General features: G+C 51.2%; 1 protein-coding gene and 1 non-coding gene across 2 annotated transcripts in view; one reads left to right on the plus strand and one right to left on the minus strand.

Moving 5' to 3' along the window:
- The first annotated feature begins 218 nt into the window (after nucleotides 1-218).
- On the plus strand, nucleotides 219-325 carry LOC119848538. Its single transcript, XR_005290278.1, has one exon. It is a non-coding gene; the product is annotated as a U6 spliceosomal RNA (small nuclear RNA).
- Nucleotides 326-6,601: 6,276 nt separating this feature from the next.
- The window catches only part of R3HDM4 (R3H domain containing 4), a 31,144-nt gene continuing 17,105 nt past the window's right edge, over nucleotides 6,602-20,640 (minus strand). Inside the window, exons 4-8 of the mRNA XM_038383950.2 lie at nucleotides 16,392-16,515; nucleotides 15,595-15,680; nucleotides 12,750-12,835; nucleotides 11,871-11,926; nucleotides 6,602-10,055 (exon numbers count right to left, since the gene is read on the minus strand). Coding sequence (XP_038239878.1) covers nucleotides 9,952-10,055; nucleotides 11,871-11,926; nucleotides 12,750-12,835; nucleotides 15,595-15,680; nucleotides 16,392-16,515 — 456 coding nt within the window. The 3' untranslated portion in view covers nucleotides 6,602-9,951. The remainder of the gene's footprint in view (nucleotides 10,056-11,870; nucleotides 11,927-12,749; nucleotides 12,836-15,594; nucleotides 15,681-16,391; nucleotides 16,516-20,640) is intronic.

Below are 20,640 nucleotides of genomic sequence, written 5' to 3' on the forward strand. Positions count from 1 at the left end.
CCCATAATGCCACGCGCCTGAGAAGCTGAGACGAGGGCCACATTTAAGTGGACATAAACGAAAACAAAAGTTTATTTTGAAATAAAACAACGATAGGTATTAATCAAATCAAGAATATTAATTAGGTACATATAGTTGACACCACAGTACGATCACCCTCACTGAGAATAAATTATATTTGTAGAGATATAAATACCGACCTGGTCGACGGAAAATTTGTGCTCGCTTCGGCAGCACATATACTAAAATTGGAACGATACAGAGAAGATTAGCATGGCCCCTGCGCAAGGATGACACGCAAATTCGTGAAGCGTTCCATATTTTTCTTGCCTGCCCTGCCCCTCTTGGAAAGAGTGAAAGGAAACTTCTCCTAGGAGCATCTCTGTTAACTCCCTCTGCAGCCGGGTTTTACAAATGACCTCAGTATTTGGGGGTGGGGCCGCCCAAATATCCCCCCCCTCCCCAAAACCTCTGCCTTTGGGAAAGTCCAAGACCCCCACTCCCCAAAAATCTCATTATTCAGAGGTACCAAAAGCAACTCTCGCATATTGAGGTTCCCCCATAACCCAAACTTACCCCACAATCTCACTCTTCATTCCCCCCATACACAGACCCAGATCCACCCCGCTGTTTTTTGTATTTGGTTACATACAAATAACTGACAGGTTTCAGAGTAGCAGGTGCCACAAGTACTCCTTTTTTTTTAATACAAATAACTCTAGTATCTTGACCGGTTTCAGAGTAACAGCTGGGTTAATCTGTATTCGCAGAAAGAACAGGAGGACTTGGGGCACCTTAGAAACTAACAAATTTATTAGAGCATAAGCTTTCGTGAGCTACAGCTCACTTCATCGGATGCATTCAGTATCTTGGTATTTGCATCGATGCAAATAAACCCCAGCAACTTGCTACTTGTGTAGACCCAAATAAACCCCAATATCTCAATATCCAACAAAACTTCACTATCTCAAGTAAATTTGCAGAATTCCCCAGGCTCCCTCTCTTTAGGGAAAGTGACGTGCCATAATCTTATTGGCATGAGTTCCTGCCTGGTTTGGGATTTTGTTACACCCTGTAACTTGGACCAGGTTTGCCTGAAGTTCAATGAACCCAGATCAAGTTTTAAGCCACAGCCAGACCAAGTCTGGAGCCAGCCACGTGTGGGCTTGAGGTCAGCACAAATGAGTGCTGAGGTTCAAGCAAGCTGGGGAGTGAGTTTTGGAGTGAATCAGGGACTCTGAGGTTTGAGCAAACACCCATCCACCATCAGGTGCCAGGGTGGGATTTGTGGTTTCAACATGAAACTTCAGGGACCTGCAGAACACGCTGCCAGCTGCTTCATTCAAACCAGAAAATACCCAAGCACAACTATGTTTGGTGCTGTTACTGGGGAGGAAATCTGTGCCAAACCCCATTCGCATGGGCACTGGCAGTTTCATGTCCTCCTGGCTCCCATGAGCTAGGGAGGCATGGTAGGGGCAGAGAGTTACCGTCCCTAGTGACCCCCCGACTTACCCAGCTCCTTGACCTGTTCCCATTCACTTTCCATGCTGCCCGGTCCCGGGAACAAGAAACAGCCTGAGACCTGGGGACGCATTCAGCTTTTTGACAGCTGGGCATCCTCTTTAATTATTGTAAGCTCTCTTGCGGTAGTACCCGGCAGGCTGTCATGGACCAGGGCCCCAGGGTGCGAGGGGCTGCACAAACAGACGCTCCCCGTCTCCCACTTTGCATGATGCAGTGTGACTAAGCAGGGCCTCTGGGACAGTTCTCTCTCCACTGGGGGGCTTAAAGTCACTCCTCTGGCCTGGCGCTCTGTGGACACACCTGAGGCGCTAGGTTGGTCCCCCAGGGGTGTGCAGCCAGCTGGTTTCATATGTGTGAATGCTGCACTTGGCAAGTGGAACAAAGCATTGTGTCCCTTGTCCCCTCCACCTGATCACCCCTGCTCCTCCACCCTGTCCAGCAAAGGCAGATGGAGGCCAATCTAATGCACTTGCAAACCCTCCCCTCTCCCCAAATGAAAAAGTGCAAGATGAGAAAACCAGAGAGAGAGCAGGTGGTGCTGGGAAGCCCTGTGGGCTCAGTCCTTGGGCCTGAGGGCTGCAGTCAGAACCCGCAGGGGCTTCAGAGCGACGACTGTTCCACACTCAGCCTCGGCTCTGCTGGAATGAACCAGCCAGTTGGGCTGGCCAGAGGCCCCTCAGTCACTATGGTCCCCCTACAGCTCCCTCCTTGCAAGCTTGCTTCGCTCCCTGGCTCCTGCCTTCCATGAAGCCTGGCAGGGGGAACGCTTCTCCGCCATGGGTGGCAATTAGCTAGGGCTGCCTGCAGAGCCAGTAAGTGGCAAGAGCGAGAGCGAGAGCGAGTGCTCCACAGGGCTTCCTCAGACTGGTGCCTTTAATGCCTGTGTGCCTGTGAATAAAGCTGCTCATTAGGGCCCAGCCGCCCTGAGTTTCCATGTTCAATTGCAGTTTGCAAGAGGCTGAGGTAGCACCATCTGTCCAGAAGCAGGAGGGATAAAGCACAAAGCCCAGCCCCGGGACCCTGGTCCCACTTTCAGCTTAGGCTGGGGTGTGGGGGGGGGGGGAAGGGGACCGACCAGGCATCTCCCCTGGCTCCCTAGAATCTGAATGCTCAGTGGCTACAGGATAAATGATAAAGTCAGTCACCAGGGGCGCATGCGAGGGTTTTGGGGAGTGTGCATGTGGCCCCAAGGGGCAGATGTGTGGCGAGATGGAGGGTCAAGTAGGCGATTATCAGTGATCCAAGGGAGCAGGTGCATGAGTGATGGAAGGATGAGAGAGGGGGCTGGAGAACTAAAGAGAGTAGGCAGAGAGAGCCACAAGAGACTGACCCCGTGGAAGGAGGGACTGAAAGAGAGACAGCAGGAGGAGGAAGACATGGCACATCACAATAACACCCCCCCCCCCCAAGAGACGAACGATTGAAAGAAGAGCAGAGGATCTGGACCAAGCTGTTCAGATTTTGGATCCTTACTCACAGGTTGTATCAGGCTTCTGATTCCATACACTTTCTCCTCTTCCCCCCAGTCTCCTGCTGCCAAGAACAGGGGAGTCCGCCAGCCCCGTCTCCATTAATATGGCCACGCAGGGGGTTGGAGGTGACGGGGGGGTTCATGCCCATGCTCTTGGAACAGGCAAATGTGATGCAGAGACGCGCGTTCTACTGCCGGAGCATTTCTCGTCTGGGTGCTGAGTGGCGCTCGTCCTCGGCCAAAGATGCTTTATTTTGCTAGAATACTATTTGCATGAAGACAGAGCTCCTGGATCCAGGGGCTGAGAGCACCGGTTGGAATTAAGGCCGCTGAAGGTAGACGGGCTGCAGGCTTCCCTAGCGTAGATACGACGATGGCCTTTCATCTAAGCTGCAGCCTCCTCCCTGCTTTGTCACTCTTGGGCTCCCCACACACACACAGCTCTGCTAAGGCCCCTCAATCTCAACCTGTACCCATTTGCTATCCCAGCCCAGGCTCCCCACTCCCTGTTCTTTTGATGCATCTCAGGCCTGACCTGCAGCCTCTTGCTGTTCTAGCCCTGAGCTTCCCAAAAGCAGAGGAATAAGTGTGAGGTAAAGAAGAAACCCCATCCATATTCACTGTCCCCTCTGCCCTACACCAGCCCACATTTCCCCCTATGCTCAGGGCCCAATATCAAGGACCCAAACATCTGAGCCCAGCCCACACGGGGGGGGGGAGACTGAGCCCCAAGCCTGCTCTGCCCCTAGAAGCGGAGAGCAACGTGCACCCAGCTCAGAAAGAATCCCCAGAGGCCCGAGAAGGGGACTTTTATTAGTGGCTCTCCCATGAGGGCAGTTGTATCAGTCAGACCCACAGCCACGAAATGAGGCTCATTGCTACTTACCGCACCGAACCAAGTCCCTGCAATCCCTGTGTCACGCTCCAGCTGCGGATCCACAGGAGGATAATAGCCTTCTGCTGCTTCCAGCTAGTGGAGCTACTGGCCCACATGGGCAGGAGGTGTTGCATTCCCCCCACAGTGAGATACAGTCCCACTGGTCCATACAGTCACCTTCCACAGACCCATGCCTGGTGCCAATTGGACAGCTGGATGGAGAGCTGAGCTACTACACAATGTGGCCCTACAAAGTTTGGGGGGGGGGGAAGTGTGGGGGGGGGAGATAAATCCTGGCCCGATAATGAGGAACAACTGCAGTTCATCAGCCCCAGAACAACAGGCCTGTGGGGTGGAGCCCCTGGGGCCAAACCAACCTGATTGCAGCACAAATCCCAGCTGTGGGGAATCAGGCAACACCCCATGCTGCAGCAATGGGAATGAGCCAGGCTTAAGTGCTGATAAAACCCAGCTGGGGACAGGGCCGGAGAGTGAGGAAAAGGTCTCCACGCAGCAAGGCTGGGGAGGGACCCTGATTAAGCAGGGGGAGACAAGGGACCCTCAGAGGAACTTAGAGGATGGGTAGGAAGTGGCCCAGGGAAAACTACAGCACAGGTAGATGAGCAGACCTAGCTCTTCAAGCCAGGGCCCTGGGCCAGAACCCAGAGTAGAGGGTGGGGCTGGTTCTCCGACCAGCCCCAAGAAGGCCACTACATACATGTCTACGCTGCAGTTAAACACCTCTGGCTGGCAGCTGACTCAGGCACACAGGGCTCGGTCTGCAGGGCCGTTTAATTGCAGTGTAGACGCTCGGGGAGCGAACCCATTCACAAGGCAGCATCTTACTCTTAGCCTGCAATTGCAGCTCCCCCGGGGGCATTGGAGAACCCGTTCCCGCCACAGCAGATAAAGCTTCAAGGGGTCCAATCTATAGGTCTTGGGACTAGACATTAGCACAGTCTTTCCCCTCCACCCCCCAGAGAAGGGAAAAATGCAACCCCCGCTGGTCTGGAAATATAGCTGTGTGTGGAAGCTGGAAGTAATGGTCTAGAGGAAGAGAGAGACTGTACTACAGCCAGCCGGACACGACCCTCGTTGGACAGAAAGACAGACATGTGCACGCACACAGATTGTAGGAGGATGCTTACTGGGAGAAACAGGCAGCAATGCAAACTGCTAGATTGATAGCACTCGGACTCATGGGTTCTGCTGGCGGCACAGAAGATCAAGCAGCACCACGGAAGTGCTAACCATCACCTGTGGCCAAGACTCAGCCCTAATGCTGATCCCACTGACATGACTGTAAATCAGCTTCAACAAGAGCTGCCAATGTGCTCTGAGCACGGCCCAGTGCGATCCCAATGTTTCCTTATATTCCCGGCTGTATCCACCTGTTGTCTTATATTTAGTTTGTGAGCAATTTAGGTGCCTAGCACAAGGGGGCGCTGGTCTGGAACTGTGGTGGTTAGGTGCCAGCCCTATACAAACAACGTACGCAAACCTGCCCCTTAGGCCTTGGCCACAGAGAGGTTGCACCCGTTTAACTAAAATCAGTGCCACCTTATGTGGCGCAACTACATCTCTACCAAAATGCATCCAACTCCCTGCACTACCATTCTAGCCAGGGCAGGCGCAAGGTTGTTTTCGACTGGCTCAGAATCCTACACATCCCATTATCTTTGCTACCCCAGCTCCTTCACCTAGGCCTGCTTGGTTTGTCTCATGCACCTGTAAGGTCGTCATCTAAGCTGCAAGGTCACTGGGACGGGGGGCAGCCATTCACCATCCGTACAGCACCTGGCACAACCAGTGTTTAATATGAGCAAGAAATCTATTTACAACTGGCGTAATTCAGACAAAACTCAACAGGCACAAGTTACAGAGATGAATCAAAAAAAAAAAAAAAGAGAGTCTTTTGCGAATACAGACTAACACAGCTGCTACTCTGAAACCTGAGAGATGAATCAGTTTAACACTGGTGTAGAAGTGGGTCCCCAGAAGGCTTCCACTGGCTTAACTATAATATAGTTTCACATCTATATCATTCAACCGGTAGAATTTATGGAACAGACGAGGCCTCTTACTGCTAAGAGAAAGAAAAAGAAAGAAAAAAAAGAAAAAGGAAGCACTTTAAAAATGGCACAGGCTGACTGTGTTTGAGAGTTTAAAAAAATCAGCTATTATGGAGAACAAAGCTCCATAATACATAGTAGATAAGTGTAAATTATATTTTCAATCACTGCCAGTTTCACAACACCCAGGGTGCTCAGTGGATTTAAACTCAGCGGGTGGTTGCAGCTGGCACTGTTTCTCTTCAAATGGAAGATTGGACAGTGCTACATCAGAAACCCTGGAGTTTCTTCCAGTTAGGATGATTCACAAGTTAATTGCCTCACATCTGAGCACGACGGGATATTCCATTAGGCCATGTCTTCACTATGGACCACACAGTGGCACAGCCATACCGCTGTAAGGCTTCCTGTGTAGCCGATATAGGCTGATGGGAGAAAGTCTCCCACCGGCCTAACCAAATCATGCCCCAATGAGGGTCTCCTGCTGATATAGCGCTGTCCACACCATGTGCTTTTTCCACACCCTTCACCGACAAAAGTGCTTGTGTAGATGAACCCTCAGTGTCCTACACCTCTTGCTAACAATACCACCCTCAAGCCCTGGCTTGGACAGAGGGCGATCGCTATGACACGACACACGAGCAGACAGATGACTCCAGAGCACCATGATTTATTGTCCTTGTGCACACACCTTCCCCAGCTGAGTCCGCTCACAAGGAACCTTTTTTTTCCCCTTTCAGCAGACGCCCCGGTTTTGGCCTCTGGTTTACAGCAGACTAAAGCATTACCAATGCCACACAGTCACCAGCCCACGCGTGGATTTGCTCAGGCACAGCAAGTGAAGGCTGCCGTGAGAACAGGTGACGGTCCTTTCCACAGAGGCAAGAGCTGGGGCTGGCAGATACAAGTGATATAATTTAAAAGAAAAAACATCCATATCCACGTTACAATCCGCAGGACGGTCCTGAGCAGGTGCTGGGCTGCACAGAGGCACTGTCCGTGCCAAGATCACTTTGGTTTGCGCCATCTCACCTGACCAGGGCTCTCAGGAGCATGGGCTGGAGAGGCAGTGTGCAGAGCTGGCAGGAGGGGATGCCAGGCTCCAGGGCAGAGCAGAGCAGGGATTCTGGCAGGAGTCTGCCTTTTCAGCCCAGAGCAGCTCCCAGAATGGTGCGTGGGTTTGACACGCACAAAAGCGCACCCACGGGAGGTCAAGGGCTGCGGTCTGCTATGCTGCATTGTCCAGCTAGAGCAGACCCCCACCCACGCCCTGGAGAGCTTGCTGTCCAAAGCAAATCAAGGGTCCTCCACTGTTGCGTGAGAGGTTGTTTTGCTGAAAAAAGTTTTTTTTACCTCCAGCTTGTTTACAAGGGAAGAGATGTCAACGGAGCCCGATTCTCCACCCACTCAGTGTAAAGCCTCACTCACGAGCTACACTGGGGCTCAGCGAGAAGAGGGGAAAGGGGCCTGATCCTGCCCTCCGGGGGGGGCCTAATTCTGGTCACTAACCCATATAAGTCAGGAGTAACTCCAGTGAAACCAAGGGAGCTGCACCATAGCGGAGAGGAGACTCCAGCCCCGAACCTGTGCAGAGAGTACAAGAAGTGCGCCTCAGTCGGGATTCTTTACTACTCACAGCTGCAGAGAATCCCAACACAGGAGCTTTTCCCCGCAGGACTGATCAGTGACACAGGCAGTGCAGGATGGTAGAGAATCAAACTTGGCCCATCCCTTTAAACCAGCTGCTATGTACAGGTGAGAGCAGCTCTTGATATGCACCAAATGAAACACCCCAACACATAGTATACATATTAAAAACCACACACATCCGAACGGGCTCGTTACAGCACTAGAGAGCTGGAAACAGAGCCATTTAAATTGCGCCATGATATAAAACTCCCCCTGCCCCAGATATCCCTGGCAGACCCAGGTGGCCCAAGCTGTGATGTTCAGCTCTGACCACCCAGCCACACTTGCGAGCAGCAGGACTGCCGAGGCCCTGGCTTGGATTCCACAATCACCCACACACATCTGTATAAATGATACTATTATATTTAGAAAAGGCCTCACACTGCAGAGAAAGCCAGACCTTTGTGTTACTGTCTCACTGATAACTGTACCAAAGCTTAAACAATAGCGATATCGCTTCAGAGGGCTGTTTGCTCAATGCCAATCTACAAGGAGGCACTAAACAATGGGCTAGTTACTCCCACTCAGGGCTGGCTCCCTGGACAGCTTCTCCACTGAGCTTCTGTCAGAACTAACAGATCGCTCTCCCTAGTCCAAAACTAAGCAGCCAGCAGGGGAGGGGGGCGCTTAGTCCTGCTTGGGGACACGTCTTTGAGCTTTTCACACAGATATTTCACGCCTTTGCCAAGGCTAGGTAAGTGCTAATGCATGCATTCAGTGGGATCTACGCCCCCTATATGCCACTGGATTGTATCCAGGGCTGACCCTGCAATGTTTTAAAGCGCTCTGTGGCGGGTAGCGAGGCGAAGTAGGGTTAGGCACCAGCCAAAGCAGTGCCCACCCCTGACACTGCAAAGCTGTTGCAGTCTGTGGTAATTGACCCCAGGCTCTTCCCCTGCCTCCCTGGTTTGTGAAATGCAATTTACAAGTTATATGCTCCAGGCAGCTGCCGGACATTCAGGTCCTGATTCGGCAAAGCACTTCAGCCGCTGCTGAAGCTTTAGGCAGCTGTTGAAGTGTTTGCTGAGCTGGGGAATGAGACCAATTCAGATGCTCAACGGCAAGGTCAGAGCAGCTGAAATGCTAAGACTGAAAGGGAACTGTTTTGTCACAAAAATACTGCTCCAAATTCACCCCCGGGGGAAGCCAGAGTCACCCAGGGACAGACTGTGTTTAAATGAGCTGGCGTATAGACACTTGCGCTTCCAGGGAGTGCAGCTACTGCTGGGAGATAGCACCACGCCCAAGGCAGGGCTAGGCAGACTGGTCTCACGCCGTAAGCGTGGTGATATCTGGCAGCTGCAGCAGGTCCTGGAGTCTTCCTGCCAAGCTAAGAGGCCAGTGAGTCAGAGAAATGAGAGCAGGATGTGGCCTGAAGGGGCTGAGATGAAGGGCCCATCTCCACCATTCAAGAGCGATCTTGTTCCACCAGCATGGATAAAATCTCAATTCCATTTTATGAGAACAGGACTTTCACCATCGCCCTGAACCTGGCTGGATTCTGAATCCGGAACATGGCTTGGGGGGCAGAAGAGACACAATAAAGTTCCCATCTACGCTACAAGAGGGAACAGTGCCACAACAACAGCCGATATGCATTTGACAGTGTCGATGGGCCCTCGGAGGGAAGCCTGCAGGGATGATGCCTTCCTTACCTCCCACTAGCCTACAGGCAGCAGGGGAGACCCCTGGAGTCAGCTCCTACCACCCTCACCCACAGGACTCTGCCCATCCAGGGCAAAGGCTCCAAGAGAGGCAGAGTCCTCAGTCCTGACGACGTCTTGAGAAAGGGTTGGACACTTGAGCATGACAAAGGTTGATGTTTTGGGCTGTCCAACAGGTGGTTCCATTCCAGACAGAGTGGGCTGCCTGGGGGGTGCTTGCAGGCCCCTGCCAGGCCTCCCCTGCCTGTGAGGAGCAGAGACGGTGCCCTCCACTGGGTACCGGGAGGGTATGGAGAAGCCTTGGGTGGAACCCAGAGCACCCCAGGGGTGGGGAGGAAGCTGGAAGTCACACCCCCGTGTTGCAAAGCTTATGCCACACAGGGAAGAGACAGTGGCAGCTGCAGGAGATGCCTGCAGAGCTTCAGCGATGGGCAAGGGAAGACTTCCTGTCTTGAAGCAGGGCACACGGGATGGCAATCTAACCCACTCCACACAATCCCACCCGCCAGTTAGGCCATTGCACAAGTGCAGAGAATCGTCGGAGAGGGTAGGGACACACCCCATTTGTACGCTGAGGACTGAGTGGACGGATAGCAGATCTGGGCATCATAGAAACCTTCAGAGCACCGAGTGGGATGTCTTCCAGGCCTATCAGCTCATCTGCTCCAAGTAGGCGGACAGTAGTAACTCTGGGGGCAGGAAGACTCTGTGTTTGTTGCTCACTTTCATTTGGCGTTTCCCTTCAAAGTCAGAACCTGGACAGAGAGAGGAAGGAATCAGTTCTTTTTTCAGAGCCAGATCATGCCTCCATCTCTCACACAGTCAGAGCAAAGACCACAGGATTTGGGCCTGCAGTTGGGGTCATATTCTGGGACCAAACAGAAAGGTAAAGTGCTCTTCTACTCACTCACCCCAGCGATCAGACCAAGTAGGTCTCATTAGTTCTGATCCAGGGGGGATAAGCTATATGAGCACCTAACGCAGAAGGCACCAGAGACATCGACAGTGGTCTGGCCACTGGAGAAAACTGCCAGCCACAGCCACACTCAGGAGAACTCTTGGGTTGAGGTTTGTTTTGTTACTTAAGGTTGACGTTTTCAAAGTTGCCTGAGGGGGCTGGGTAGCCAAGTTGATAAATGCAAGCCCCAAAGAGGAGGTAAGTTTGGGCCAGATCTGGAATGTTTGCGTGCACTGGGTTAAGAACAGGGCAGGAGCACACCTCCTTGCAGACCCCACAATGACCTCTCACAGCACTGCCCAGAGAGAGAGAAGTAGAATCAGCCATGTTTTACAGATGGGGAAACTGAGGCACAGCATGACAATATGATTTGGCCAAGGTCAAAGTCTCCGGCAGGATTCGAGACCAGGCCTGGCCCACATCTGAGTTGCTAAACCACTGTGCCTCCCAGCTGCGAGGTGCTGTATTCCCAGTAGGATTTGTATGTGCTCATTTCCAACACAAAGTTAGCCTCGCCCCGTGAGCACCCTTTGCACACAGACCGCATGCAGCATGCCCTTCCAGCCCATAACACCTTCCAGACAGACACACTCCTGCTGGCTTCTAGTGGCCAGGCCAGCTCGCTGCCTGGAAGGGAGCCGCAGACAAAGGCTGATGCAACAAGAGACTGACTGGGCCAAGTGAACAGCTGGTTGTTTTGAACCCGCTGAGCCAAACCTCCCGATGAACAAGTGGAAGGATGGAAGCATGCTCACTCCCCAGTGAACGGCTCACCCAGAGCAGCAGCCAATAGCGAGCTCAATTCTAGAACCATCAGGACGTCTCCCAAGGGCTCAGCCTTGCAGTGGGATGTCGAATCTCTGGGCCAAACTCAGCCCCAGTATAAGCAGCAGGAACTCCCACTGACTTGCCAACATGCCAGAGTGAATGGAGTTCCCAGCCCAGACATGCCACCCAACACACTCCAACTCCATCTCCCCTAATGCACACCCTGCTAGCTGTAAGCAGTACCGCAGCTTGGGAACAGATTCCTTCCTTTCCCCACCCCCGGGCCTTGCCAGAGGGTGCATGGAATAATGACACACAGCAGGGAGGGAAGCAAAGCCCAGGACAAAGTCGAGTGGGTTGCAAGAAGTTCATTGAGCTGTGTAATTAAGGGCTGCATCCAGGCATTTGGATTCCCAGGATCTGGCCCTAAGGGGACTGGCCATACAGAATGGTGCTTAGCATTTGAGACAGCAACTTGCATTTCCAACTGCTGTACCAACAGTAGCTAGTCAAACCCCACAGCACCCTAGCGGGGCAGGAATTGGGCAGGAATTAGGCACTGAAAGATACCCTGGGCTGCACAACGACTCACTGGCACAGCTGGGATTACAATGCTGGAATTCCCTCCTCCCAGCCCCATGTGGCCTACAAACAATCTCCTGGGGTAACACACCTGACTCCCCAGCTCCCAGAGCCCCGGGGAAGCGCTGGCAGCGTGTGGTGAGAGTTATCTGGGAGCTGCAGTGGAAGGTGGGCAGGGGTGTCGGGAGGGTGGGGAGGAAGAGGGCTTAGCGGGAGAGGCTTGATAGCAATGGAGAGAAGAGAACCAAAACAAGGCTCTTACTGGCAGAGACGAGGTCCATGTACTGGCAGAGGGCATGGAGCAGCAGCCGCTCAAAGCTGGAACAAAAACAAACCAACCAGGCTTTGGTCACAAGCAGTTCTTTAAACTCCACCATCAGAGCTCAGGGATCAGAAGCTTCACAGCACGTTAGGCCCCCGCGGCAAACGAGCTATTGGTCTAGATAACCTGAGATTGGAGCTAATCCGGCCATCTCTCTCTGAAGAGGACAGGTTGGTTGATTCCCTCTCCAGCCAGCAATCTCAGATCAGATCCGACTCTTGAGGTATGTCTACACTGCAGTCAAACACCCGGGGCTGGCCTGTATCAGCTGACTCAGGCTCACGGGGCTATACAATCAGTGGAGACAGCCAGGCTTGGGCTAGAACCCGTGCTCTGGGACCCCTGAGGGGGAAGGGTCCCAAGCTCCAGCCCAAGCCTGGACATCTACACTGCAATTTTATAGCCCAGCAGCCTGACCCCTCCCGAACGCGAGTCAGCTGCCATGCGCCAGCCACGGGCGTTTTATTGCAGTGAGGACATACCCGCATTTGGTGGACGGAAGGCAAAAGATTGGGTTTGAGGGGATGCAGGCAGAGGCCTCCGATCCCCACAAGTCCATTGCAACAGACAACTCCAAAGAACTCCCACCTTTGTGGGGCAGCTCTGTCTGGTTTGTGCCTGCAGTCTGCAAGATCAGCCCCAAAGATTCTGTGTACCTGGCACCTTGACAGATTGACCGTCACACACACCCAGTGAGCTCATTACTAAGCAGGAACCAGCTCAAACAGGAGTCACCATGCAAAACCCTCCCTCCCCCCACTTTCTCTGGGACAGGAGCAAAGGTGTCCTGCCATCCCAGCAGCAAGGAAAAAGGATTACCTATTGTCCATCATTGCTGTGTAGACGGAGTGAGGGGTGACGGAGAAAAAGGCCAGTAACTCCTCCTCCAGACACTCCAGGGTCCCCTGCAAAAATGAGAATCAAGTGGAGGTGACAATATGGCTGCGAAGCTATTTGGAAGCTTGAAACCAGCTGCAGGCAAGGAGCTGCATGCATCCAGAAAGCTGAGCCAGCTGACAGGCCAACCCGCAAACAGAATGCCACAAGATCCCAGACATCTCCCTCCGAAGTGGATGGTTGCCAGGATATTGCGTCTTCCATACCCCTGGGCAGCAAGCTTCTGTGCCTACGTGGTTTGTGTTCCCTACATGAAGTCACCTTCTGCCACCTCACCTGTGCAGGCAGGGAGTTGATGCACACAGCTGGTCACAGGGACCGGGCCCCAGGAACTTCTCTGCTTTTGTAATCAGAGCCAGGTTTGGGAAAAAAATAAATACAATGTAGCATTTCAGATCCGACTCCTCAGCGGGTGGCAGATCAGCGAGTCCCAGCAGATCAGGCCCAGCTCCCCTGTATCAGGGCAGAAGGGCCCAACTGAGCGAATTCAAGTGGGGAGGCAGGGGTGATAATGGCCTGTCAGAGGGGGTGTGATGGGACAAGGGGCCAGCTGCCCAGGAAGATGGCCCTGGAGCTGCTGTTCCAGAAGAGTAACAGAGCTGGCTGGGAGCGCGAAGCTGCATGAAGCAGGATCACCAGAGACCCCTGGGAGGGGAGGCTGTGAAACCCTGGGACAAAGGCTGGGCTGAGGGACTGTTTCACTTGCTTATGTTTGGACAATAAACCCGATCACAAGGATGCTGGGCATGGCGGCAGAGGCTGGAAAGCTGGGGAGAAGCCATGCCATGTCACGGTGCCTTCCTGCAAGCCTTTCCAGACCCACTGAGAGCGACTGACCAAGATGTAGGATAACAGCCTTTAGCTGTTACCAATGGAGAGGGAAAATCATTCCAATCAGGGCATTGGATCAGGACTCCTGGGTTCTGTTCTCAGTTCTGCCACTGATCCATGCAGGATCTTGGATAGGTCTCTTCTCTCTGCAGCCCCAGTCTCTTTAATCTCTGTATTTGCCCAGTGCCCAGCATAATGAGCTCCTGATCTCCAGTGCGGCATCTAGGCTCTGCTGCAATACAAATCATTCAGATGGGTGTTTGATGGGGATGGGACAGGGGAACCTCAGTCTCTGCAGCATGAGACAAGCAAGAATCCAAGAGCAGCAGCTCCCAGTTCCAGAGCTTGTGAAGAGAAACCTCAGTGCTGGCGTGTTTCCCCTAAACAGTCTCTCCCAGAAAATATTTACATTCTCGTAAACAACTGAGCAGCAGCTAAAAGGCTTCCAGGAGGTTATTCTGGCTTCCTGTCTCCCGCCTGCCCCCGAGTGTAATAAGTGAGGAGCTACAGCACAGCTCTTTGGAGCACCGTGACCTAAGAAATTAGCGACAAAGATTGGTGCAATTGGAGAGCAAATTGGAGCAGCCACGCCAGGCACAAGCTGGAGCTGCTTTTAAAAGCAGGTGCTGAACAGAGGCAGCAAAAAAACAGACCAAGAAAATTATAGCACTGAAAATCAAAATCAAAGGAAGCGGAGACCAAGGGCCCTTCAGTAACGAGGGATAATTCTCAGTGTATGCCTACCGACATGCCTGGTCATAACAGATCAAGCGTAATGTCTTCCTCCCGTCAGTGAGAATGTGGTGCATGATGTGAGCGTGCACCCAGCCTGTGATGTCTAGATACCCTTGTGGATCCTTCATGTCATTCCCTTTCCCACCTCCTTCCTACAGACCTTGCTCCCTTCTCTCTTCATATGTTTGATCATTGAACTCTTGTAGAGACAACTTCATCCTCTGGCACGAACCAGGGCTAAGGCATCAGATGCCCTGGAGGGATAAATCCTCCATCTCTGGAATAGGAACAGCACAGGCTGGGGCAAAGCAAGCTTCCCTGCAGCGGCCTGCCAGCGCCCCTCAACCCACCATGGAGAGGCCGCCTCTATGGAGGAGGCTGGCGCTGTCTCAGTGCCCCACTGGTTCCTTGGCTTTCCCCCACCGAAGTTTATTAATAAAGGAAGGGCAGCTGTGATTTGTGAGATGTGGACACACCAGGAGCTAGCTGGAGACCTAGAGACACTCAACCCTCGAGCCCCTGCCCCCAAGGACTGAACAGCCAGTAGATGACAAGAATTCAGTCCTTACTGACCTGGATCACATTGAAACCCCACAACCTAGAGATTACAGGCTCCATTTCCCCCCTACCCCACTCCCAAAATCTCTGAGCCACTCTGTTCTTGAGCCGACTAGACTTCTCTGGTCACGCCCTGCGCACTTGCGATTTCGACACCCGATTACCATGAACTGTACTGGGTGCAAACTTCAGCCCAAGCTTCCTGTGTCAACTGCAGCATCTTCAGCATCAACAATCTGCAGCTTGTGACGTACCCGCGCTGGCCTTAAGCTAACGAGCTCGCTAAAAACAGCAGCAAGGCCAGGGCGGCTTGGGCTGCACAAGCCCACCTCACTCTCTGGGTACTTGCTCACTTGTGCGGCTGGCACCACCGCATCCTCGCTGCTCTTTTTAGCGAGCTGGCCAGATTGAAACTAGTGCACGTACATGAACACGAGCTGCAAATCACACCGCCAGCGGCAGCGTAGAGATACCCTCGTATAGCAAGCTGCAGCCGCATCAGGAAAAGTCAGAACCAGCATTGGCTCCGCCCACTGGTCGGAAGGGGCATGTGGGTCACCGACCCTATAGGAAACTTCTAGTTCTAGATGGGAGCTTCCAGCACCTGGACAGTCACCAGACCAATGACGTGACAGGGTCTCACCATGGGGATCCTGCCTCGTCTCAGTGTGGTGCGAAGCCGGCGGCTGATGCGCTGGAAACATTCTTTCGGCGTGTAAGCAGGATGCTCTGGAGGAAACAAAGAAACAGATTTAAAGAATCGGCATTCCCAGTGTTGTTCAGGGATGAGGCAGCTGCAGCCGCAAGCCAGGGACTTGAATGAACGTTGGAGAAACCAAGCAAAGGCAGAGTGAAGGTCATCGCACTCCTCAAACAAGGTGCACAAGTCACCATGACTCTGCCCCAGTGGGGACGTCAGCCAGGCATCTTCTCTTCTTAGCATGCGAAGGGCACAAGTGGCAGCAACCTTCCCCACCAGGGCACCTCCAGTGGAGGGGCATGCTGAGGGCAGCTTGGCCAAGAGGGATCTGGAACAGGAAGAGGCCCCGCTGTGCCAGTCACCCCAGTGATCCCCTGCAGCTGCAAGCCCCGTACCCCCGGAATCAGGGAGACACAAGTTGCTTCCCCTCTGTCCTGAGCCAGCCTCAGTACCAGCACAGGGATGAACTTACCCCCATAGCTCTGGGTGGCATGACCTGCCCCCTCTCACCTCTATGGGGTCTGGGCAGACACCCCTGATAAACTAAGGCTCAATATTAACTAGGTCCCTGCTGATTCTTTTAGCAGAGAGGTCAGGTTGTCGCGCTTCTCCGGCATGGAGTGACGTAGGAGGAAATGTGAGCAGGGTGCACTGGGGCAGCAAGGTGATGCCTGGGAACATAATGCCCACTTCAAGATTCAAAGTCACCCCTGTCCAGCCTTTCCTTCCCCTCTCGGTACCTTTCCATGTGTCCTCTGCTTTAACAGGGATCTTCCTCTTGCGTTTCTTCTTGGCCTCTTCCTCTAGGTAGAGCAGGACCCGCTCCTGTTCCTCACCAGACCGGTTCATGAAGTCATTCCAGATCTGCGAAGGGAAGTCACACCACAATTTCAGTGTAGACGTGTGCAGTGGACTCCACTTCAGTCACCAGAACTCGTCCACTTCAGGTACATGCAACGCCATGGTCTCCAGGCACCACCTGAAACTTGGATAAATTACTGTGCCTCCAGCCAACCCCCCCAGTCCTTGGAGCTTGTCAGATGGGGCAAATCTGTTCAGTGAAGTCCTCGGGCAGCCTAGAAAATCCACAGCCTGCAAGGAACAGAGATGAACAGACTACTTTACAAGAAGAGCTTTGCCTGCCTAGCCCTGCCCTAGTAACAATGCCCGAGTTCGCACCCAGAGATACTGGATCAGAGTTTGGAGCTCGTAACACCAAGGCTCTGAACTTGCTACTTATTCATTCTGGGAGCATCTCAAGGTGTTAGTTCTGATCCAAGAAGTTCTGCATGGCCCTGGTGTGGCACTGATCCCCCTCCAGGAGGTTTTGCTGTCAGCTCCTGGGACTGAAAGCGCTGGAACTTGTGGCAGGATATTCTCAGAATGGGCTTTGGATTTTGCTCCTCTGGCCCCTGGAATATTCCAGGACTCTCTGCAAGATGCATCTGCCTGGGTCAAGCGGTTCACTGATCACCAGATTGTTTTGGGGGGCAGGAAATGCAGGTTTGCTGTTTTTTTAGACCCAACCTATTAATGGTTTTTTTAAATGATTGTGATGAGTGCTGAAATGATGGTGCCATTTATGAAATCCAACTGATCTCAGAGCTAAAGGCTAATTAGTCTTTCTAACCCATGCCACACTTTGATCATAAAAGGCTACAGGCATACTGGGTTTATTACTGGTTTCAGTCCTGCACTCACAGCACCAGTCCTGCGCCTGGATCTTAGATAAGCTGGGGAGAGATCAGCTTTCTCTGCATTAAAAAACACACACCGAGCAAGGTGATGCTGTATTCTATTGGTCAGATTCCAAAGCCAGAAGGGACAATTGTTATCATCTAGTCTGACCTACTTTATAAAACAGGCCAGAGAACTCCCCCAAAATAACTCCTAGAGCAGAGCTTTTAGAAAAACATATCATCTTAATTTAAAAATTGTCAGTGGTAGAAAATCCACCACAACCCTGGGTAAACTGTTCCAACAATTAATTACTCTCACCGTTAAAAATTTACACCTCATTTCCAGTCTGAATGTATCTAGCTTCAACTTCCAGCCAGTGGATCGTGTTACACTTTTCTCTGCTAGCTTGAAGAACCCATTATTAAATATTTGTTCCCCTGTAGCAGGGTGGTCACCCGCTCCTGCCTTAAAAGGCTTAAAACAGCCCCGGAGAGAGGGCTGTGGCAGGGAAGGAAAAGCGGGGCTGATTGGGAGAAGCAGCCTCAGCTGGGGGCCACATCTCAGTCAGGCCACAGTTGGCCCTTATCAGAGAGCAGTGGGCCAGGAGCACACAGAGTCTCCTCTAGTTGTGGAGGGAGACGGGCCTGGCTGCTGGGGAGTGTACCAGGGTACCTGAGGTGAAGCAGGGCTGGGGAAGGCCAGAGGAGCTGAGAGGCTCCAGACTGGAAAAGCCCCAGGCTGCAGGCCTGGCAGATGGCCTAAAAGAGGGTACTGGGGTTGCAACAGGGCAGCCCAAAGGTAGGCGGAGGCAGCAGGTCCAAACCCCCCTTGCCTATGATGACTGGCTTTTACAGACTGCAGTTGGCCCCAGCGAAAGGGGGCTAGATTGTGACTGGCAGTAGTCCATAGGCTGAGATAAGGTGGGGATAGAGGGTGGGGGGTTCCCTGGGGAGGGGAGACCCAGATCTGTGGGGTATTGCCTCGAGGGGCAGCCCAGGTAAAAGGGCATCAGGGTCTGGGAGGGACACAGGGGCCAGAGATGGCAAGACACCGGCAGAGGGTCCTCCTGAGCTGGTAAAAAGAGCTAATTCCCAGACAGCCAGCAGGAAGTGCCGCAGGGGTGAGTCGTGCCCCGTTACATCCTCATGTAGGTACTTCTAAACTGAGGATCAAGTCACTGTGAACCTTCTCTTTGTTCAGCTAAATGGATCGAGCTCCTGGAGTGTGTCACTATACAGCGTTTTCCTAATCCTTTAATCCATCTCATGGCTCTTCTCTGAACCCTCCCCAGATTGTCAACGCTCTTCTAAAATTAGGGACACCACAGCTGGACACAGCATTCCAGCAGAGGTCGCACCAGTGCCAAATACAGAGGTAAAATAACATCTTTGCTCCCCCCTTTATGCATCCCAGGATGGTATTCGCCCTTTTGGATATAGAGTTGCACGAGGAGCTCACGTTCAGCTGATTATTCACATTCCCCCCACAATCTCTCTCAGAGTCCCTACTTCCCAGGAGAGAGTCCCCTGTCCAGGAAGTATGGCCTGCGTTCTTTGTTCCCAGATGTATACCTTTGCATCTAGCCATATTAAAAATGCATATTGTTTGCTTGTGTCCAGCTTGCTAAGCTATTCAGACTGCTCTGTATCAGTGAGCTGTCCTCTTCATTACTTACCACTCCCCCAATTTGTGTGTCACCTGCAAATGTTCAGAGATGATTTTACAATTTCTTCCAGGTCATTAATCAAAATGTTAAACCACATAGGACCAAGAACAGATCCCTGCAGAATCCTACTAGAAACGTACCAGTTCAATAATGATTCAAAGTTTACAGTTACATTTTAAGATCTATCAGTTAGCCAGCTTTTAATCCACTTCATATGTGCTGTGTTAAATTTGATATCTTTCTAGTTTTCTTTTTTTAATCAAAATGTAGTGCAGTACTAAGTCAAATGCCTTACAGAAGTCTAAGTGTATTACATCAACACTATTACCTTTATTATCCAAACTTGTAATCTCAAAAAAAAAAAAGTTAATTTGAGAGGATCTATCTTCCATAAATCCATGTTGAATGGCATTAGTTATACTACCCTCCTTTAATTCTTTAATAAAGCAAGTCCTGTATTAGTTGCTGCGTTATCTTGCCCTGGATCGATATCCTACTTACAGGCCTATCATTACCTAGGTCATCCCATTTACCCTTTTTAAATATTCTGGTCTTCTGGAACTTGCCCAGTGTTCCAAGATTTATTGGAAAAAAATCAATATTAAGTCCAGAGACTTAATTAAGCCAGCTCTTTTAAAACTCTTGAATGCAAGTTATCTGGACCTTCTGATTTTAAGATACCTAACTTTAGTAGCTGTTATTTAACATCCTCTTGAGATACTGTGGAATGTAGTGGAATGGAAAGAGTGTTATCATATGATAGGACATCTTTCCCTGCCCCCCCCCCAATACAGGACAGAAATATTTATTGAACACTTCTGCCTTTTCTGTATTATTGACAATTCTACCAGTTCCATCTAGTAATGAACCAATATCATTGTTAGAATTCTTTTTATTCCTAATATACTTAAACAACTCCTTCTTATTGTCCTCAAATCTGCTGGCCATATATTTCTCTTTTTGTCCCTTTGCTTCCCTTATCAATTTTTCTACCATTCCTAGCTTCTGATTTATATTTTTTTGCTATCAACCCTTCCATTTGTTATTTTATTTTATTTTTTATAGTTGCCTTCACCTCCCCTTTAAACCATGCTGGGTTTTTAGCCAATATAGCCTTCTTCTTTGATTGTGGCTTTTGGGGCATCTAGTAAAGTTTTTCTAAGCAATTTCCAATTATCACTCACTTTTTTTTTTTTTATTAAATTCTTCCTCAGAGATGACTGGGCTCATAATTGTCTTCCGCATTGTGAAACTGCATCTTTTAAAGCACCAAATATATATACTGATGGTCTGGACTTTATTCCATTTGAGCATTTTAAATGTGATCAAGTCGTGATCACTTGTACTTAAGCTACCATTAATTTTTAATTCTGTGATCAGTTCTTCTTTATCTGTCAAGATGGGGTCTAATGTAGAATTCCCCCCAGCTGGATGCAACACTTTATGAGTTAGGAAATGGTTATCAATAATATTTAGAAATGTCATAGATTGTTTAGTACTGACAGCATGAGATATCCAGCTTGAGTCACTCAAACTGAATCCCCCATGATCACGTAGTTTTCCCCGACACACACGTTATAGGGAGCTGCGTAAGGAGATGGTCATCCTGCTCCCTCGTGTGATTTGGTGATCTGTACCAAAGA

Source organism: Dermochelys coriacea, chromosome 25, assembly GCF_009764565.3.
Source record: "Dermochelys coriacea isolate rDerCor1 chromosome 25, rDerCor1.pri.v4, whole genome shotgun sequence".
In the NCBI taxonomy this organism is placed as follows: domain Eukaryota; kingdom Metazoa; phylum Chordata; order Testudines; family Dermochelyidae; genus Dermochelys; species Dermochelys coriacea.